At 43.3% G+C, this 17022-nt stretch overlaps 1 protein-coding gene across 1 annotated transcript; it reads left to right on the top strand.

Moving 5' to 3' along the window:
* Nucleotides 1-1315: 1315 nt before the first annotated feature.
* On the top strand, nt 1316-12696 carry LOC121550998 (filaggrin). Its single transcript, XM_041863492.2, has 2 exons — nt 1316-1627; nt 8437-12696. Exon 2 carries the CDS (start codon nt 8944-8946, stop codon nt 10681-10683), a length of 1740 nt encoding a protein of 579 aa, XP_041719426.1. The 5' UTR covers nt 1316-1627; nt 8437-8943; the 3' UTR covers nt 10684-12696.
* The last annotated feature ends 4326 nt before the right edge of the window (nt 12697-17022 follow it).

The raw sequence follows: 17022 nt of genomic DNA, 5'->3' as shown, positions 1-17022 counted from the left end.
AGTATGATATGTTACGTTTGATATGGTTGCGTAAGACAGAAGGCTACTTAAGGCAAAAACGAAAGTAGGGTGGATAGGTGGGCGTACAACGCGAACATCTAGCAATCCAAAGGTTGTGTGTTCAAATCTCATCACGGTCAACTTTAGCATTTTAGCTAATTATAAACTTTGCAACTATTTACTACTTTTTAGCTACTTCCTTCCCCTAACCCTAACCTTAACCCTAACCTTAACCCCATGGCTCATAATAATGTCTGGAATGGAATCAATGGAATGGTATCAAACACATGGAAACCATGTGTTTGATGAGTTCTATACCATTCAATTTACTTTGTTCCAGACATTGCTATGAGCCCTTCCTCCCCAATTAAGGTGCCACCAACCTCCTGTGCTTAACCTTAACCCCTAAACCTAACCCCTAGCCTAGCTGACGTTAGCCACCTAGCTAATGTTAGCATTAGCCACCTAGCTAACATTAGCCTAAACAACTTGGAATTCGTCAAACATATCATACGTATCGCAAATTTGTAACATATCATACGAATTGGAATTCGTAACATATCATAAGAATTGGAATTCGTAACATATCATGTGAAATAGAGAATGAACATCCACAAATTATTACATACCATACCAAATGTAAGATATCGTACTAATTTGAGGGTCCTGGATTTTTGTTTACTATATTATGTCTACCCCTGAATCCAGGTTGCAGCGATGTGCATGTCATAATTGTATGTGGCCATGTTGCAATTGTAACTGACCATTGTAGTTCCTGATAAATGTGTCTGACTGGATTCAAACCCATGTCACCTACTCCACGTTAAGATAAAGCCTAGGCCATGTAGGCTATGCCTTCAGTCTTCTGAATATGAAGAAAAAACTACTAATGTGCTAGTGAGGGACAATGTGAATAGATTTTGGTTTGCGGATAAGAATAAAACCGAAAATTAAGGTTATATTTAAAGGGAAAACTGAGCCTCTGTCTGGAGTAATTAGGCGTATCCATTCAATAAAGGGGCATACATTTCCCCCCAAACAATAGCTGTTGGATAAAATGTTATTTTTATATCTCCTGCTAAAGGCTTGTTTCTAAAAATGTCTCCCCACCATTCTATTTTTCAAAGTCTCTCTCTCTCTGTGTCTGTCTCGCTCTCTATTAACCTTATTAGGCGTATCTTCACCCATCATTCAGCCCAGCATCTCAGCAAGTCTGGCTTTGTGCGCTAGTCCCTCCCCTCTCTCCTCTTCCAGGTCTCTCTGCAACAGGATTCGAAGGAGAAGAAAAGGGAGGGGTCAGATACGGAGCTCGCGAGCGAGAAACAAAACGTGACTAGGCACCCAAAGAGTCCTGTTATGCAACTACTGACCTACTAACATACAATTGGAGACATTGAGAGAGTGAGGAAGAAATTGTAGCAAGTCCCCAACGTAACACGAGAAGCAGATTCAAAATAAGCGACACTGAATTCATGCTCAGATACAAGCACTAATCACAGAGCTCGCACTCTACGTGAAGGACGATCGCACATTTGAATTCGATAGACGTCGGAAATAGGAATTGTTGAACAGTAACGTGGCTGCTATATTAGGCTTCGCACTGTGGGCTTTTATTTACGCATACAAGGTAAGCATTTATTTTATATGGATTGCCTTTAAATGTCCCGTTGATTAATGTGTATAATGTTAATGATTTATTATTAGTGAAAACAATTCAATCCAATAGTCTAATAATACCAATTTCAATGTTACTTAGTGGCACTTCGATTAGACTTTTCATCATTTTTGTTTTGCATGACTTTCAAGTACACTGACACATTGTTGCAACAGTTTTGGCACAACGGGAAGTGTTTATAACGTTGGAGACGGACGTTGAACCATATGCATTTTCTGTCAAGACGAGGCGTTTCCCCTTCTTTAGTGGCAGAATGTATAGGGGGATGATAACGAGAAGGTTAGAAGTGGGAGCATGGAATTCCTTCAGAACAAGGAACGTTGGGTGTCAGGGGCCACAGAAAACACACATATTTGGAGTAGCTTCCCTAATTTTGTTTCCCCCCCATCATTGTAGAGTTTTGAAAAGATTGAAAGATACAATAACTTGAAATAAGGTAAAATTATTATTCTTTGGATTAATTCCGCTATTCTTTAGTAACAAAATTATGGACATTTATTTCAGCAACATAAATTAATAGAGATAATCTATTGTAAATATATTATATAAAGACAATTCAGTATATATTTATATATATAATATTATTAAAATGTTAATTTAAATACTTGTGAGTTAAAAGGACACCGTTATGACACGAAACATGTCCCTTTGGGTTAGTCTATGAGTCCATGCGAGGCAACTGAAGAAAAAAAACCTGTCGGTTTACACCTGGACTCAGGAGTAGACGTAACATAGTAAATGTGAATCCGGGACACCTCAATTACTATGTTATGTTTAGTATGGTATGTATTCATTTGTGGATGGCCATCATCCATTTCGTATGATATGTTACGAATTCCAATTCATATGATATGTTACGAATTCCAATTTGTTGTGGCTAATGCTAACATTAGCTAAGTGGCTAACGTCAGCTAGCTAGGGGTTAGGGTTAAGGTTGGGGACAAGGTTAACATTAGGTTAAAGGGTTAAGGTTAGGGGAAGGGTAACTAACATGCTAAGTAGTTGAAAAGTATTGAAAGTAGTAAGTAATTGCAAAGTTGCTAATTGCTAAAATGCTAAAGTTGTCCATGATGAGATTCAAACATGCAACCTTTGGGTTGCTAGATGTTAGCGTCATACGCCCACCCATCCTTACTACTTTTGTTTTTGCCTTAAGTAAACGTAACATGTACTTATTCGAGTGTCCTTCATTTACGTTTACTATGTTACGTCTAGTCTTATCGGACCAGGCTGGTCTGAGGACACACTTGTAGTAAGTAGTTATTTGTGAAAGGTTATCGCGGGTGTTAGGCAACCCGTTAACCCTTCCCCTGCTCAGTGGGGCAAACTGAATCTAGAGCAAAGGCTACTGGAATATTGTGCTGTCCTACATCTCTGAAAACATTGTTTTGGATATGAATGATGACATCTAAAGTATTGGCTGTTTCTGTAAGGTGAGCTGGATGGATATACTGGGTATGATTATTTCTGTCCTTATTTAGGCTACTGGGTCAAATGTGAGCCTATCTCAAAGTCGTGACAAGTTGTTGAAGTAGCCTATGGGTGGCGAATGCAATAGGGCAACAAGCTATGTATGAGCAGGAAACTTACATTTGCCTTGAATGACTTCCCCGGGGATCTGATTAAATATGCAAAAGGTACATTTATCAGAGACGCAACAAAGAGTAGTGGTATGTTGAAGAGGGCAGAAAACTTGTGTTGTGACGTGGATATGTGCCTGCCCTGTAGCCTATTAGTTATATTGGGAAACAATTTTAGACAATGTAACCCTCTACAGCAACTATGTAACATGTGCATTATAGTCTACCATTCCTTATCAGCAACATTGTTGCGCACTGCATGTCCATCTCAATTTATAGCCTATGCAGTTATTAGGCTACATGCATATCATAATTAATACTGCACACACTTGTTGTAAATTGTCTTAGAAAAGACCATCCTGCTCAGTCTGAATGTTGAAAGTACCCCCTCACTGCACGTGGGAATGATTGTGGAATGAGTGCCGCCGCCCGGTGCCCGCAGCTCATGCATTTGTTGTTTAGTGATGGCATGCGCACTTGTGTCTAGCCTACTGTAGGCTATAGCTGCTATAGGATTACTTTTGGTGCCGCGGTAAGGGTGTAGGCTATTGACGCTGTTAATGTTTTTATGAAAAGTCATACGGGAATTATATCTCACGAAAAGTTAATCAATACCATGTAGGTTAGAACATAGCCAATGGTATAGGTGTTCTATGCACAATGGGAAATTACGCAAAGCATTTGGTTATGCTTTCAATTTTTGTAGCACATTGCACTTTTAGATTAAGCTAAAGGCTCTAGAAGTTCTGCGGGTTGCATAATAAATAATTTAAGTAATTAAAACAGATTAGGCAGGGGAGATGATGCAATCAGCGGAAACCCATAGCCTCTATTGTGCTTTGCTGAGGAGGGCTAATTGGTTGGCGCATACGGTGGACCGCTATACCAGCTCCAAATGTAGGTCACATTAGTCATAACGGGGAGGGGGGATGTGCTGCAGAGCCCCTATAATACCAGAATAAAAACCTACCAAAATAAATCCTAGCTGGTTTAACAAAGACACCCAACCCATTCATGCAGAACAGAAACACTGATGGGCAGCAGATAAACGCGCCTAATAAACAGTTCGGGTTTCCTTCATATCATAGTGATACACAATTAGAAACATATTCGTTTAGCCTTTTTTCAATTAACTTCAATCCTCACCTTTCTGTGCCACACCCCTTTTCGTAGGATTCAAGAACCTTTCCATACATTGCTTGTAATTGCAATGCATTGATCAGCTATTATATTCCTTATTGGATTAGTAGGCTATTGCCAAAAACATGGTAATAACATGGCTATAATTATCATGAGGATGAGATTACCTTTGTTTCACTAGAGCAGCTTACACAATGTCTTGTTTCACTCCTATTGTAGTTGATGGTAAACAATGTGGAGTGGGGTTTATCCTGACCCTCCTGACATTCTCAGGGTTTCCTGGCACAATGCAAGATAATGAAAGATAGAGTAGGTGCTTTGTTATTGTGCTTCTGTGGCTGGGAGGGAGAGGCAGAGAAGTAGGCCAAGGGAGCACATGTGACTGAGGAAACACATGGTCTGCACTAGGTCACTCTTTTTTTCCTTTTTAAGAGAGGCTGATATGGCTGTGTTTATGGAACAATGAGTTGGCTTGGAACTCCGCCTGCCTGTCCGAGAATTTTTACTTTTTCTTGGGAAGATAAACCCATTCCTGGAATTAGGATTGGACGATATTTGGGGAGACCTCTTCTACGATGTGCTACTCCAAATATCGCGATATATCGTCAATGTCAAATGTCACAATATTTTATTTAATCACATATCGTCCCAAACCTACTTGGAATTTGGGAAAAAGCCAGCCCTCCACGTGCCAGCCATTTGCATTCTTCCCCCCTGGGGGCAGTTCAGTTCCTCAGTCTCAGTGAAATATTGCACCCCGGTCTGGTGGCCTCCCCCTTATTTTACACCTGCTCCAATTACTTTTAAGAGCTCAACAAAAACACGCTTTTGAGCACAAGCCCCACCAAATTTAGCTTTGTGTAGTTGTTTGGACCCAATAATTGTAAAATGGCAACTTTTAGATTCTCTTTGATCACTTCACAAATGTAACCAAGCCCTAGACAGTGTCCTGTGGTAGAATTACTTTATATTTATTAAATATAAAAAGGACGTGTGCTGATGTTAAACAGTGCTATCAGTAATGGATTCATACTCTGATGAGATGCAGCTTTTTGTTCAACTTTTATCATGAAATTGGACATAGAATTAATTATGATCTACCACAAGCGTAGGAGTGTTCCATTGAAATACAGAGCCTTGTAAGCATATTGGATGGGTGAAAAGGGCAGCAGTAGAAATTCTTACTACTTGACATTTGTTCTGGCAGGTCACACTACATTTTTCATAAAAACAGTACCCTGCGGTTAGTTATTTGATACACTATAATGAAGTGGATGGGTTTGAGGCTTAGTTAGATGTTTTGGATGGCACGCTGTGCTTGGGTGGGATTCACACTTATTATGATGGTCTATTCCTGTAGCTGTAGTGTGAGACTAAGAGCTTGTGATGCATTAATCAGCAAACACACCAGCTCCATTCATGTCTCCAGCTAATTCCAGCTGCCCGCAGAGGAGATGAGCAGCTTAGTTTTTTAAAAGTCAATCCGTTTGCGCAGAGGGAGTGTGTTGTTCGATGAGGAGGGATTGATGTTGACAGGATTAGTTGCCCCCTTTTTTTATTTTGTTGCCATGGGTGATATGTTGTTAACGCTGGTACAGTATCCAGTTTCTTTACATCCTGCGAGGTGCTATCATCTGAGCTCATTTTTCCCTTTCTTTTGTCTATCTTCTCTCAATCTCTTTGTCCCTCTCTGTGCATCTTTCACCTCTATAAATAGAGTACTCTCTAATTCTCTGTCTCTCTCTCCCTGCCTCACCCGTGGTTCCACTGACCTATATTCCAGCGTGCCGTGTAGGCACTAGTCAGAGCCAGTGTTTACTGAGTGGTCCCTGGTTTCTGTGGTCTTTCCACTCTTTCCCTCCTGCCACACAGCCACACGCAAATGGCTCATGGGAATGATGACCTTAAAGTACTGCATTTAGCAGTGAATGAACCCAGGCCCTGTCTCAACCGTTTTTCCAGGCATAATCGTAGCCTGTATCTCTATTTAGTCTCTACTGCATCATGGGACCCAAACAACCCATACCTAGATGGCTTGTCATCATTTTGTGGGAAGCAAAACATTTTGAATGGAAGAACTATGGGTGTAATATCCCATCTAGATTTGTGCTCGTTTTGTTGCTGAATTGTGCATGGAAAGAAACATTGGTGTTGAACCCACATTTTTAAAAGTGTAGAGCAGTTGGTAGTTACGTAATATTGCCCCAGACTCCTGGGAGATTATAAACTGGGTGGTTCGAGCCCAGAATGCTGATTGGCTGTCAGGCGTGGTATATCAGACCAAATACCACGGGTATGACAAAACATTTAATTTTACTGCTCTAATTACGTTGGTAACCAGTTTATAATCGCAATAAGGCACCTCAGGGGTTTGTGGGATATGGCCAATATATTTAGCTCATTACCAGGAGGGTCCCTGCTGAGCAGGTTCCCAGACACTTGATAGTTATGAGGCTGACCACCCTGGTGTCATAATTCAAGAGAGCTTGGCACATTCTCCAGCCCCCTCCTTCCTGAGACTTGACCTATATTCATTAATTAACCCCCCACCTCCTCATCCGCCCTTACCTTAAAATCCTCTGCCCTCTCCACCTCTTTTCCTTGGCGGGGAACCTTTGTCTGTCTTCATTCACCGCCAGGAACTGGTTGTCCAAATATAATGTGTTCTTTACGGTTATTACAATTATAGTAAATTCTCAAATTCATGATGATTTCTATGTAAACGTAGTGGGCTGTTTCTTAATCTGGTTGTTTTGGAATCTTTGTTCCTGACCTAGAATTCTAAAACAGAATGAGGGGAAGCCCACACCCACTGCACCTGGGTGATTCACTGTTTTGGCTCTTAAAATACATCTGCCTGAAATACTATCTAGAGCAGCAATGAAATAAGTCAATAATGGCTGTTTAAAGCCTACAAATTCAATGTCCAATCATTCCATGTGTTCGAATGATGTAATTTCGGGTAGTGTTACTGTTTTTGAATTTACATGGTAATCATGTGCTCTCGACTTGGTTGCCAGACATGCAGCTATGATTACAAATGCGGAGGAATAATGTCACAAATAGCAAATGTGTAATGTCTTACTCAGAAAAAGATAGTAACTCAGAAACTACTATACTGGCATCATGTTTATTACACCATGCAAGTCAACATCAACATGCAGGGCTAAAGGCGTCCGCATGCTTACCATCTTAAACAGTTAGGAAGAGTTTGTGCATACATTTTGTGTAAGGGTACAGGTTTTTTCGGCTGTTCAGGCACACACATTTTGTTCTCATGGCAAGCCGAAGTCGGTAGCTGAAGTCTACGCCCCTCCATTGATCAACAGTAGGGATTCTTCAATAAAGTCTTTGTTGTCATTCAACGAGAGATTAATCGTTTTCATGCACATTTTCTCATTGAGAAATACTGCACCAAACATCTCAGTTAGATGTAAAATTGCGCGACTAAGATCTCTGCAAAAAAGTCATAATTAAATTACAGATTTCTTGATTTATCTTAGATTAATTCTGACTATTTTGAGGAAGTGTATACTGCCTACGGCGTCTCAAAATGGACAAAGTACTATTGCCGCTTTTCTTCTAGTTTTCCAAACGAAGGTATTTTAAGGGAGTATGCAAGCACACTCATTCAGTTCGCCTAGCCGAATTTGGCTAGGCACCAGCCGAACTGAAGCATGCTGACGCCTTAAGGGTAAGGGGTCAAGGACCACAGATAGAGAAGCTCAATAGAAGGGCCATGAGGTCAGACAGTGGTTACTAGGGTCTAGTGAATATTCACTGGTTGCCAGGGGTAACAATTCAGTCAAAGCCAGACATGCAGAACATAGCAGGAGGATGTGAAAGCAGGAGGATGTGAGAAGGAGCGTATTGTTGATTATCCCTCAAAATTATTTGATCACCAGGCATGCCAAAATCGAAAATGGACTTCATTAACAATGACATAAAGAAGATATTATTCCTTCAAAATCTAAATGCATAGCGGTCGACAGCAGTCCACAAGGATTAAGAGTTTTGCCTTTTCTTTCTTTGTCTCCTCAGCCTTTCATCTTGCAACCTACTGGAGAAGGAGAGGCAGCGCCCTTCCCAAGAGACTGACAAGCCGAGATGGACTGAGTGACCTACATCCTGCAACACGCCTGGAGCAGTAGGGCACATCTCTGTCTGCTCAGCACAGCACTCTCGCAAAAAGTTTGAAAAACAAACAGAGAAAATAAGGTCAGAGAATCATTCAGCGAAGCTCGTCACATTCCCCACTCCAGGAATTATTTTATTTTCTCTCTCTACAAGGCGGCTTTGACCCACTTTTCTGTGAGAAAGCTGAAGAGACTTGCCTAGAGAAAGGCGGAACATACATTGGATAAATGAGGGTAATTAACGCAGAGTTCCACCTTTTCTTGATCTTCTTGGCCAACGTAGACACTTGAACTATAAGTTCATTCATTCAGTGACATATAGCTGAATCCCACCGTTTCTTATCACCCCATTCCTTGAGTTTCTTTTCCAGTGGTTGTAGCAATATTCCAAACTGGCCTCCACTGAGCAACAATGGAAAGCCTGAATTCACAACTCCAATCAGCAAGCTCAGAAAATAACCTGGACAACCTAGAGACCTACTCTAACTACGAAGAGTCTCTCCCATCGCCCCTAGGAACCCCCTCTCGCCAGGGGCGTCTCGTCAAGCCCAAGCCCAGCATGAGTTGCAGACGCAAGCGTGAGTTCATCTCTGATGAAAAGAAGGATGCCTCCTACTGGGAGAAGCGCCGTAAGAACAACGAGGCGGCCAAACGCTCCAGGGAGAAGCGCCGACTGAACGACATGGTATTGGAGAACCGCGTCATGGTGCTGAATGATGAGAACTGCCGCCTGAAGACGGAGCTGCTGCAGCTGAAGCTGCGCTTTGGCCTTATCAGCACTGCCTCCTACATGGAGAAGAGCCAGCAGCTCACTAGTGGAGTCAACAATGGAGGCAATGCGGGATCCTCCACATCCTCCTCCAACTACTACTCCAGCGGCTACTCCAGTAGCTCCCAGGTGATGATGAACTCTGACTCCTCTGAGACTGAGCAGTCAGGCAGCGGGGGGGGACATAGTCAACTGGTGACGTACTCCCCGCATGGGTCCCTCTCAGACATGTCAGACAGGTCCTCCCGGGACAGCCCAGAGCCTACGGTCTACGAGATCAAGCAGGAGGAAAGCAGCCTGGAGATGGACATTGGAAGCAGCATGTTCAACGTCCACCATAGCCTGTCCTCCACACATCACCAGGAGGAGATGGCGTCGGTCTACCGCAGCCAACAGCACCACTCCCACTCCTACCACCACCGGGAGAGCATCACCAGCCAGACCAGTCAGGCCCCTCCACCCACCCAACAGAGGAGTGTCATCCTCTACCGCTCCAGTAGTGCCTCCTACCCTGTGGAGAGCCAAAGGCAGCAGGACATGGATCAACAGACAGCCCAACAGCAGAGTGCTCAGGCCAGCCGTCTGGCCCAGGCTCGAGTGTGCCTCACAGAGAGCTCAGAGAGACTGGCAGAGGTGACCAAGCAGATGGAGAGGAAGACGTTAGACTCCCCTCCGTACCACTACTCAAACTGCCACAGCGAGGCAGGAGAGAGGCAGGTGTACAGAGCTCTGCAACAGGAGCAAAAGACCCAGAGGGGCCTCACTCCAGACATCCTCCAAAAACAGGAGGCCATCACGTCCCACAACCAGGCTAGTCACTGCTACCTCAGCGCCCAGGACGAGGAGCCCCCCATACTGACCTATGAGGGCGGGGCCAGGAATGAGGGGTACTACCAGGAACACTCAACCTCAGGCAAAGACACCTCCTCTAGTGACAATGACCCCCGCAGCTCTGACAAGGAGGCCTCCACAGACGACGAGTCCCCGTCCTCCTCCATCTCTGACACTGGGAGCTACCTCCAGCACCTGTGTGTCTCACACCAGCCAGGGTCCCCTATGCCCTCCCCTCAGGGCTCCTCCCAATGCCAAAACGGGGATGCCCAGGCAGAGGTTAAGGGCACTGCCCTGCCCCACAAACTGCGTCTCAAACACAAAGCCATGAGTTCCCAGCAGGACTCTCCACCCACCCCTCCTCCTTCCTCTATCCTACCCCTTCCCCAGCACCCTTACCTGGCCCTCACGCAGCAGCAGAGCGGCAAAGAGAGGGAGAGTGAGAGCCAGCCCCCCACAGGGTTCTGTAAGCAGCAGTCCTCAGCTGAGTCAAGGAAGGAGAGTGGGAAAAAGGAGGAGTCAAGCGGACGCCGTAACAACAGACGAGACTAAGTGCCTCTAGAACACTTGAGGGTAACACAAACTTGTTGAGGTTCCTTACATTGTGAGGTGTCTCTGATGCTGCCTTTGAACGAAATACGCTCTTTCCCTTTCCCATCCTCAGTCTCAATCCACTATCATCCCTTTACCTCCATCTACACCTCCCTCACCTTCAAGCCCTGGGACTAAAAAGCTGTACTTGCTAAATAAAGCTCAAAACAGGATTTCTGGGTGAACTGTATTATATTTGTATATATTGTATAGACTTTTCAATTTTTGCGTCTTCTCCATAATTACAGAAGGACTTTTGTTTATAAATGAGAGGAGGGATGAAACTCTTTCATATCATTTTTCAACAAGATTAATTTTAAATCGTCAAACCACAGTTGGTCGTTTCAAATGAGAATATAAGTTGACCATTATTGGAACTATACCTGCACATCTGGCTTTAGACAAACATAGCAGCAACGTTCTGGGAACATTCCCTTGACCAAAGAAGTTCCATCCCTCTTCCCTAACCCTACCTCTACCAATCCATATTTTCCCTTCCCATCTCCATGATCTCACACAGCCCATCCATTATCTTTATTTTTCAAGCACTTGGTTTGTATATTACTGTTATATATAAATATACCAATAATTTATACATATATTTTTTCTAACAAAACAAACAAGAAAATGCAAAAAAATGCGACAAACTCGAGGCAAGAAAGGATTTGGACGTTATCATCCTGTTTTTGTCAGAATTACTGTACAGTCACATTGTGTCTACTGTTGCAAACACCACTTAAATTAAAAAGCCTTTAATGTAATCACTTGTTAACTCTGTTTACAGAAACATGGCCAATAGCTTTTAATGCAGCTTGCCTGTTATTACTGTAGATCTTTAAGATCTTAGACAGCATTCAATCAAAGTCAATCTGAGACAGAACTAGGCTACTGGCCTAAAGTTTAGCAGTATCAACAGTCTAGACTTCCACTGTTCCCATCTCTTAGCCCGATGTATTGATTCATATGCCCACCACTGCAGAAAAGCCCATAGGAACATAGACTAAAATATGAATCTGTAGAAAGATATAAAAGCTGAAGTTATAACCGTAAAGTGGGGACATATAGGGGTGGGAGTTCTTTTAAATATAGTAATATAATCTAAATGATATCTGTATGATATTTTAACCCTGAGTGAGGCCACCTAGCAAATCAGCAAATCTACACACTACACAATGCACTGAGCTCAGAACCTCAAGCTGAAGTCCTATTTGAAATGTTGTGGTTTGACCTGACTGCCCTAGAGACACGGAGTTAAACCCAGATACTAGCTAATTGGATCTCTGAAACAGAGGCTAATTTACCATATTACACAAATAGTCCATGACATTAGAAAAACCTGGTTTAGAATTAATCAGAGCTATTCCAAGTAAGTTTAGTAAAAACCAAGGACAATCTCTACTTTGTTAAAGAAATTGGGATTTCCCCTTTTTCCAATGTGCCTCTGTAGTGTAATACATGGGGCATCCACCCCCGGCCTTTGTTTTCCTCGTATTGGGTGATAATGAGAAGCCTGCACTGTACCACACAGTTTTATAAAGTATATGTTTAGCTTTTTTGGCACTTGTGTATAAATGTAAAGCTTTCCCTCTCTCGGACAACACTGTAATGTTAATTTCATAGTTTTTTTTTTTTTCTGACAAGTGTTGTTGTGTTATTATCTTATTGTGTCTTTCTCCTATTGACTGTGATGATGTATTTGCCCCGTACCCCCATCCTCCTTTTTTTCAATGTGTATTAATCAGTGATGCTTGTGTTTTTGCTGATGGTTTTATGAAAAAGATACAGAAAAGGACAAAAAAGATGCAGACGAGACTTGTGTGGTGTTTAGCAGTAGGTAGTGTCTAGGTCATCACCACCCTTCTTTCTGCCATGGCTGTGTATGGAGACACTAATATTCATCATGGAAGATGGATGCATTTCAAGATTGAAAACAATAAAAAGGATGTTGAATCTCTCGACATATCGTTACAAATATCTGATCTTTCTCTTCTTTCTTTACTCTGACACTAGTAAAACTCTTGTCTATGGGGATTACACACAGTTCATGATGGATATGTTTGAAAATCAGCTGTGCATATGCCAGATGGATAACTACAGGGAAGTTTCAGTCACTTGATGCTGAATACACAGTGATTCATGGGTTAGTTATTACACCGCAAAAATAATAATAACAACCATATGCTAGCTAACGTAATAAACAAACTATCATTTACACTAGAGCAGCTGCTGACAAACAACATTATTCTATGGTCATTTGAATCACCGCCTACTAATTGAACACAGCTACAAAGCAGAGCCACGAGTTACAATGATTAGACAAGACACAATTTAAATCAAGGCAACACACAACTGATTGTAACCACAGGCATGTTGAAAAGAGACTGAGTCCTCCTCTCTTTTAGCTGGTGTGGGGACACCCTGTTTCCAGTCCTCACAAATAGCTTGGGTACAGTCACTCCCTAGGCTCCTTACTTTCCTGGCACACTGGATTCATTTTAAATGAGAGGAGCTTTGGAGTGACACACTGACACACATTTTCTAGACAGAACGCCTGTCTGACCTCCCTGATGTAACAGTGGCCTAGTTCTTCCTTCTGCTAACTCTCTATAAGCACGCGGACCGACACACGCAGGGCAGAGATGTACCCCACGACCACACTAAACACACAAAAGCCCTCAGATATAAGCGCATGCACATACACATACACCTACAGATTATTACCCCCACCCCCCACGGAACGGAAGACCTCTCTTATGGCCCAGTCCACTTTATAAACGCCTCATTCAACCTGACACAAACCACTTTACCCAGACGGAAAACTGGACAAGCTTCCTCTCCTTCTCTAAGCCCAGTGCTAACATACCTCACAGCCTATTCTCATAGGCTCTCACTCAGCAAGCATGTCCATGGCTCTTTGACCTACAAAGTAAGGGCAGAAACAGTCAGTCCCTGCTGCCAACTCTCCAGGCCCAAGTTCAGTGTCACAGCAGATCTGTCATGAGAAGAATACATGGGGCTGTAAATCAAGGCAGAGCCCAATGGGGCAGTGTCTGTTTATCATCCCATCTTCTCCCCCGCCCCCTGCCCTCCCAAACACACAAAAATGGGGTTATGTTCATAACACAAGGACAAAGGGGGAGTAACCTGGACTAAGCCTGCAAACAAAGCAGCTATTTGAGGGCTGACACCACAATGCCCTTCACAAACAAACATTTATACATTTAAGTCATTTAGCAGACACTCTTATCCAGAGCGACAGTTAGTGAGTGCATAGATTTTTCATACTGGCCCCCCATGGGAATCGAACCCACAACCCTGGCGTTGCAAGCGCCATGCTCTACCAACTGAGCTACACGGGCCCCAAACGCACCTCACACAAATTATTTTTGCCTTGCGTTCAGCCCATGCTTGGTCTGGGTGGTGCGGCTGATGTCCCCCTGCAATAGTTGTCTTTGGACCCATGGGACAGGAGCAAGGTGACATTTCCTGACAACTGCAGCACTCGTCTACTGGATTCAGCTGTGTTTCCCCTTTTCCTGATTTGATTGGAGCAAGGTTAGGAGAAAAGTAGGTGAACGTGAGAGGGAGTTGAACGAAAGGTTGTGGATGGCATGAGGAGAGGAAAGGAGGAGGGAGGGAGGAGAGAGGTGGGGGCTGGAGGAGACTGGATGTGCGTGTCACAAAACGGTTCCTGCAGAATAGACCTCCTGGCAAACAGCACAAACAAGGCTCTCAGGTTACCTGGCTGTCCCTCCCAGCCTGGGGAAGAGGGTCAGTGGAGCAGCCAGCGAGGGAGGGGGCCACAGGATTACACAGGCCTGGCTCATGTCCAGTGTGACACACTGCAACCTTTTCACACATTTCTGGGGTAGCTTGCAGACACCTCAGGGTTTCACAACAGGGGCAAGTCAAAGTCAGGTATTACTGTTATAGAGTGGAATTCCCCCAGCTTCTACAGCACGCAACACCTGAACCACACACTACGGTTGTGAAAGATTATGATACTTACAGTACAAATGGACCTACTCGTTTGATGAAAGACTGATGTATTCCATGGTTAATTAGGGTTTTTTCAGTGTGTTATCTGATTAAAAATATAAGGAAACTACAGGTATTGAACTTGAGTCCAAACCACCACTTAACCCCTGCTCAGTTGTGGTAAACAGTAACTACAACCCTGATTCAAAACCACCCATTGCCATCAGGTCCTACCATGCACACACACACACACACACACCTGTGCGCGCACACACACAGACAGTTCAAGAGGCATGACCCAAAAGGGGCGATTTCTAGTATGGATGTTATCATACACGGTTGACAGTGATGTAATAAACATCACTATTAAATAAACATAGAATAATACAAATCTCTGTTTTGAAAACAGTCCTCAAAAAGGTTACATGGCTCATGCTCTAATATCCTGGTATTGTTTGCCTCTAGGCATCGAATCAAAAGAGCATTGGAATTGAATGGAAAGATTCAAAACATTCCTTGTAATAGACATAAATCTAATTGTACAAAAAACGTGAGTAGGTGGGAGGCAGGGGGAGAGAGAGGAGGAGGGGGGGGATGAGGGGCTGTGTGTCCCATTAAACTCTATTACATAAACGTAACATAACAGCCCTCTAACTGGTCCAAAGCGGCTGAGTGAATACACCTGGGGAGTGGCCCATCTCAAGGTCCACTTCTGCCCCCCTCCATGCCTGCGTTCAGACCCACTCCTCTCTCCAGTCACAACCCAACCTCCAACCACAAGCGTCACTTACATAGGTGTGTCTATTGACGTGATATAAGGAGGAGTGTCGTAATGTAAATAAGATAAACGATATGGTTTATACACTGAGTATACAAAACATTAAGAACAGTTCTTTCCAAGACATAGACTGACCAGGTGAATCCAGTTGAAAGCATTGGAGTCAACATGGGCCAACATCACTGCGGAACAAATTGAGGCTGTTCTGAGGGCAAAGGGGGGGAAAGGGGGGGGGGGGTCCTAATGTTTTGTATACTCAGTGTATAATCACCACTACTGAGTCTGCATTAACAGTATTTCAGTTATGTCAATAACATGTTGGGGTGTTCATTTATTTAATTTGACTTTAGTCCACTGCCGGAGACCTGGAATTGAATGGTAGGCAGGTGAGGGCTGAAGATTTGACAAAGGAATAAAAGATCACACTTGCCTATCATTTCTCACTAAGGACCTACGGTCCATCAAATCTGTAGCCTCATGCACTGTGGTGCTGCGAGTCTACCAGTGCCAGCTCCCCCTCTGTGAGACAGAACACAGCAGAGCTGGGCTGAATCAGGGTATCAACTGCAGAGACAGTCTTGTTCTTATGTAACCATATAATGTAGCTCTTATTAGAAAGTAGGTCAGAATATATAACAGAGAGAGGGGAACATGTGGGAAACTGAGGGGGAGAGAGAGGCCTACATGGGGAATCAGGGGAAAAGCAAGGGAGAGAAGAGATAGAAATGGTTTAAACAATTGAGAGAGAGCGAGAGAGAGAGTGCGAGAGAGAGAGCGAGAGCAAATGGGGAAAGGAGGGGCAGCCATGGAGCAGAGCATAAGTCAGAGTAATAACAAAGAGCTGGCTGTGTTTCTTCCCCCTGAGTTTCCTTCCTGTTGGACCAGAGGAGAGCTTCATGAGCTCAGAGGCCATGTGTCACCTAACTGGTGGTGCTGCCCCACCCAAACAACCCTCCCTCTCAGCCAGGAGATCTCTGCTGTTTGGGTTACCTACAGCAGGGGGACGATGGAGAGATTCTGGGCCTCATGACAGGGCTTCTCCCCTCCATGGCGTCATTTTATACAGGGAAGGAATTTGCCTACAGAGGAGATGTGCTTATCACTGCAAACAGACACTTTCAATGTGATGAAATCACTGATTAAAACGATAGCTAGCACTGTAACACCTGTAATACTTGGCTACATAAAATAGTGCAGCATTGTGCAATATGATGCAACTTGTTAGGTATAACAAAAACAAAGCATAATTTATGCTAGTGATGCTGAAAACATTCAAACGTTATCTTGAAAAGCACTAAGAGATACTAGTAGTATATTGGTAGACATTTCTGAGACAATACTAACACTGTCACAGTCACATCCTAGTCTAAAGTGTGATCATTTGCAACTGGCAAAAACTAAAACAGGCAGGCAGCACTATAAAAGTAATCAAAGTCATAAACAGGACTCTGATAATCTCATTCAAACATTGACTTTATGGTCATCATAATAGTTTATGATACACAGTAAAATGTCAGGAATAACCGGTAATATAGAATGGTTTA

The sequence above is a fragment of the Coregonus clupeaformis genome, unplaced genomic scaffold (genome assembly GCF_020615455.1).
Source record: "Coregonus clupeaformis isolate EN_2021a unplaced genomic scaffold, ASM2061545v1 scaf0010, whole genome shotgun sequence".
Classification (NCBI taxonomy): Eukaryota; Metazoa; Chordata; class Actinopteri; order Salmoniformes; family Salmonidae; genus Coregonus; species Coregonus clupeaformis.
The sequence above is the reverse complement of the archived record's forward strand: the minus strand, read 5'-3'. Positions and strand labels throughout refer to the sequence as shown.

Excerpts from the sequence above, each read along its gene's own strand:
- LOC121550998 (XM_041863492.2), top strand. The coding sequence starts at position 8,944 with ATGGAAAGCCTGAATTCACAACTCCAATCAGCAAGCTCAGAAAATAAC.